This window comes from Penaeus japonicus, unplaced genomic scaffold, assembly GCF_977035675.1.
Source record: "Penaeus japonicus unplaced genomic scaffold, GWHDUDI00000001_assembly GWHDUDI00000008, whole genome shotgun sequence".
Lineage (NCBI taxonomy): Eukaryota > Metazoa > Arthropoda > Malacostraca > Decapoda > Penaeidae > Penaeus > Penaeus japonicus.
Window position 1 is genome coordinate 7236670 of NW_028234410.1, and position 5000 is coordinate 7241669.

General features: G+C 39.1%; 1 protein-coding gene across 1 annotated transcript in view; it reads right to left on the reverse strand.

Annotated features, from left to right (window-relative positions):
- The window catches only part of LOC122251914 (uncharacterized), a 24407-nt gene that overhangs the window by 19261 nt on the left and 146 nt on the right, over positions 1-5000 (reverse strand). Inside the window, exon 1 of the mRNA XM_043014157.2 lies at positions 4342-5000. This exon is cut by the window's right edge and continues 146 nt beyond it. Coding sequence (XP_042870091.1) covers positions 4342-4997 — 656 coding nt within the window. The 5' untranslated portion in view covers positions 4998-5000. The remainder of the gene's footprint in view (positions 1-4341) is intronic.

A 5000-nucleotide genomic window follows, 5' to 3' on the forward strand; every position in this document is an offset into this window, starting at 1 on the left:
ATGATAGTAATAATAATAATAATAATGATAATAATGATAATAATAATGACAATAATAATAATAAAATTAATAAAATAGTAATAATAATAATAATAATGATAATAATAATAATAGTAATGATAATAAATAATAATAACGATAATAATAATAATGATGATAATAATAATAATAACAATAACAAGGATAATAATCATAACAACAATAATAATAATGGTGATAAAAATAACTGTAGTGTTAATCGTAATACAGACAATAACAATGATAAAAATAATAATAGAATAATAATAATAATAATAATAATAATAATGATAACATTATTATTATTATTATTATTATTATTATTATCATTATTATTATTAGTAGTAATAATAATAATAGTTGATAATAATAATAATAATGATAATAATAATAATAATAATAACAATAATAATGATAATTATAATAATGATAATGATAATAATAATGATAACAACTATGATGATAAGAATAAGAAAATAATGCCAATATTAAATGCATTAATATTGCTATTATCAGTATTATCAAAACTAATATTACCGGTGATAATAATTATAACAATATTGATAATAATATCAACAATGGCAATAACAATAATAATATTGAAAATGATGATAATGATAAAAATTAAGAGTAATATTAATAGTAGCAGCAATAGTAGCAGTAGTAATAATAATAATTCTCCACATCATAATATTAATAATAATAATAGTAATATCACTATTGATAATAGTGATGATGATGATGATAATAGTAATAATGAAAATGATAATAACAATAATAATAATAATAATAATAATAATAATGATGATAATAATAATAATAATAATAATAATAATAATAATAATAATAATAATAATAATAATAATAATAATAATTACAACAATGATAATAATAATGAAAATAATATTGACAACAATATTGACAATGATAATGACAATGACATAAATGCTACAATATTGATAACGAAATTAATATTGCGATAATAATAAAATCAACGCTAATTTCCTTTTGATATTAGAAGTAAGAAGATAATATGATAAAAGTTATATTTAGAATAATAACGATAATTATATTGGAAATGATAATAGCAATAACAATGATAATGATAATAATTATAATTATGTTTGATAATATTAGCAATATTATCATACTGATAGTGATAATAATAATAATAATATTGGTGATGTTGATAATGATGATATTAGTAATAATAATGATATTAATAACAATGTTAATCGTAATAAAATTGAATAATGATAATGAATGTTGATAATAATAATTATTGTAACAGAAAAAATAATGACAATTATAATAGTAATAATGATATTGATAATAACAGTAATAACAATTACCGATATTATTATCAAAATGATAATAATTATAATAACAATAATAATGAGGATAACAAAAATAATAAAAATGTCGATTCTAATTGTAGTTGCATTATCGAAATCAGTAAGTCAAAATTTGTTATAGAATTTGCAATAGTGCCAATATCAATAACAATAATAATAATGGCAACAAGGCAAAAAAAAAATATATATATATGTATAATAAAAAATAAAATAAAAAAATGAAACTATATTAGCGCTTAATAGAAAAATCATATAAAAAGATAAAGGTAAAAAAGAGGGTAAGGAAAAAGTAAATAAAAAGATAAAACTACAAAATTCTCAAATCAATAATAAAAAAGACATCAACACGATATTTGTCACATCAACGAATCCAAGAGAGAAGGGGGAGGAGGAGGAGAGGGAGGAGGAGGAGGAGGAAGAGGAGGAGAGGGAGGAGGAAGGGGAGGAGGAGAGGGAAGATGAAGAAGAAGAAGAAGAAGGAGAAAAAGAAGAAGAAGAAGACAAAGAAGAAGAAGAAGAAGAAGGAGACAAAGAAGAAGAAGAAGAAGAAGACGAAGACGGAGACAAAGAAGAAGAAGAAGAAGAAGAAGAAGATGAAGACAAAGAAGAAGAAGAAGAGGACGAGTAAGGAGAGAAGGAGCAGAAGACGGAAAACAAAGAAGAGGCGGAAAGGGGGAAGGGGAAGAGGAAGGAAGAGGGGAAAGGAGAGGGAGTGTAACAAAACATGTTAAGTTGTAGCGCGCGTTCTTAAAATGCTCATAATAATTCCTTCGGTGGCCTCATTAATTGATGAGTTGAGGGGGGAAAAACACGCCCAATTTTCTCGGCACGCGATCCGCCGATGAAGACGGCGACCCTGAGACGTGATGAGGGGAAGGAGTCATCTTTCTCTCCTCTCTCTCTCTCTCTCTTTCTCTCTCTCTCTCTCTATCTCTATCTATCTATCAATCTCTATCTCTATCGCTCCTCTCTCTCTCTCTCTATCTATCTATCTATATCTCTATCGCTCCTTTCTCTCTCTACTCTCTCTCTCTCTCTCTCTCTCCTCCCCCCCCCCCCCCCCCTCCCCCTCTCTCTCTCTCTCTCTCTCTCCCCCCCCTCTCTCTCTCTCTCTCTCTCTCTCTCTCTCTCTCTCTCTCTCTCTCTCTCTCTCTCTCTCTCTCTCTCTCTCTCTCTCTCTCTCTCTCTCCGGTTAATAGTTAGCAAATGAAAGGCAATCTTTGAAGTGCCGAGGGATAAAAAGGCCCTTGTTCACGGCTATGTATTATTTCCCTGTTTTGATTCCGCCGTAAAAAGGGAAGGAGAAGGAGAGCGAGATGGAGGGAGAGCGCTTGTTAAAATCTTCTTGTTTTCATCAGCGAGGCGACGTGTGGAGCAATATCCGATAATGTATTATTTTTCCTAAGTCTTCCGCCGCTGAACAATTTTAGGGAGAACTTACCTTCAATTTTGCAAGACTATTTGCCAAGAGAAGGGGGCGAAAAAAAATAGCGCATAATTGACGGGCATAATTATAAAGATATAATTTCCTCCTCGTGAGTATTTCTTACGCTTAAAGAAACGAAGACTTCGTATGTGAAAGGGAATTTAATGACAGGCCGGCACGGCCATTTTCAGCGGGAGAAATATACGTAAAAAAAAAAAGGCAGTAACATCTCTTTTAGCGCCTTTTACGACCAATCGTACTTCGACCCTGATTTATGGGGCGGCGATGAAGTACGCGTTGGGTAAAAGACCGTAATTTCGCAGTCCATATATTCAGGTCGTGTTGTTGTTGTTCATTCCCTTCTTCCTCTTCCTCCTCCTCCTCCTCCTCTTCCCCCCCTTCCCTTTCCCTTCCCCCCATCCTTGTGACATCGAGTGCTGGACGCGTGACCTGTCTGATCTACAATCTCAAATTACCTCTAAAATAACCAACCCGCTAAATGCGCTCGGAAATTTATGCGGCAGAGCCCTCGTTCCGTGTGTCTCGCATCCGGACGGCGGTCGCTAAACCCGCATTAAGTCCGGCATTAACCTGCATTAGCCGCGGATTATCGTACATCGCCCGTTATTAACTCGGGATTTTGATGAGGACGATTTTCCGGGTCATCTCAGGGCCGATGGGAGGGGGACGTTATTGATTCAGGGAGTTAAGGAGGAAGGAGGGCGAGCGATTGAGCGAGAGAGAGAGAGAGAGAGAGAGAGAGAGAGAGAGAGAGAGAGAGAGAGAGAGAGAGAGAGAGAGAGAGAGAGAGAGAGAGAGAGAGAGAATGAAAGAGAAGGAAAGTGAGAGAAGGACGCACCCAATATTTACTTCCCCGCCACCGCAGGACGGTCCCCGAGCACCTCCTCATCCGCGGGACGGTCCGGCGGCGTCCAGGGTGTCAACACACGCGCGGGGGATGCCCTTCAACGCCGGTGTCGGGTTCTGGCGACGCCGAAGGGCCTCGTCATCATGTTAATGGCGGTGTGGCTTACTCCGCGGGAATGCTGTTACGTGTCATAAAGCGTGCGCTCTTATGGAGGTCCGGTTCTGGCCAACTTTACACCTTAAGTTGCGTTGTTACATGTCTTTATATATATATATACTAGCATTTTGTAAAAAAAAAATATATTAACTATCTTTAATATCACTATCTTAACTTAAATGATGTAGTTATTTTCTCTGACACGGAGAAGTGTTTCTTAGGATGACTGAAAGCAGGAGAGGGTGACGGCGGGTTCATTGCATGGAAGATTTGTTTGGTACCGCCCGCTGCCAACTTCCCGTCGCGTTGAATTCTATTTTCTTACTCTAGAGTGAGGATGGCGGTGAAGGGATGTGAGAATGATAAAGAATGAGAGGTAGAAGAGGTAGATGAGGATGAACGAGGAGGAAGTATATGAGAAGAAGGACGAAGAGGAAAATTGAGAATTTATGACGGCGAGGAGGATATATGTGTGTGTGTAAAAAGCTTGATAAGCATGTTGACGTAAACTGTCTTACCTGTTTTTAGCGGCGGCGGCTCTGTCGCGCTGCCGACGGTTCTTGAACCAGTTGCCGACTTGTGTGGGCGTGAGGCCGGTGGCGGAGGCCAGCTCACGCTTTTTGCTCGGGTTCGGGTAAGGGTCCTGCAGATACCACTCTCGTAGCAAGGATCTGGTGCGCTCCTTGAAGCAGTGCGTCTTCTGCTCGCCGTCCCAGATGGTCCTCGGGAAGGGGAACTTCTTGCGGACGCGGTACTTGTCGACGGGGCCCAGAGGGCGGCCTCGGAGGCGCTCGGCCTCCTGGTAGTGCGCCTCCAGCCACAGCGCCTGCAGGCGGGCGTGCGACGGCTTCGAGAAGCGCTGCGACTCCAGGATGGCGTAGAGCTCTCTGAAGTTGCCCACGTGGAAGGCGACGAGCGCGCGCGCCCGCAGCACGGCCTCGTGCTTGTTGAGGTCGTGCAGGTGCGGGTGCGCCACCGGCAGCGACCACAGGAACCGCCCCAGGCGCTCCATGTCGCCGCTCTCCTCCAGAGTTTCGCAGACGGCGGCCACTTGGGCGGCGGTGAAGGAGAGGGAAGGCAGCGCGACCAGCGGCGTGGGCACCACAGGCCCGCCCGAACCGCCCACGCTGCCGCCAGAGGAAGCACTTACATTCGCCGCAAGTCCGAGCACCATTAT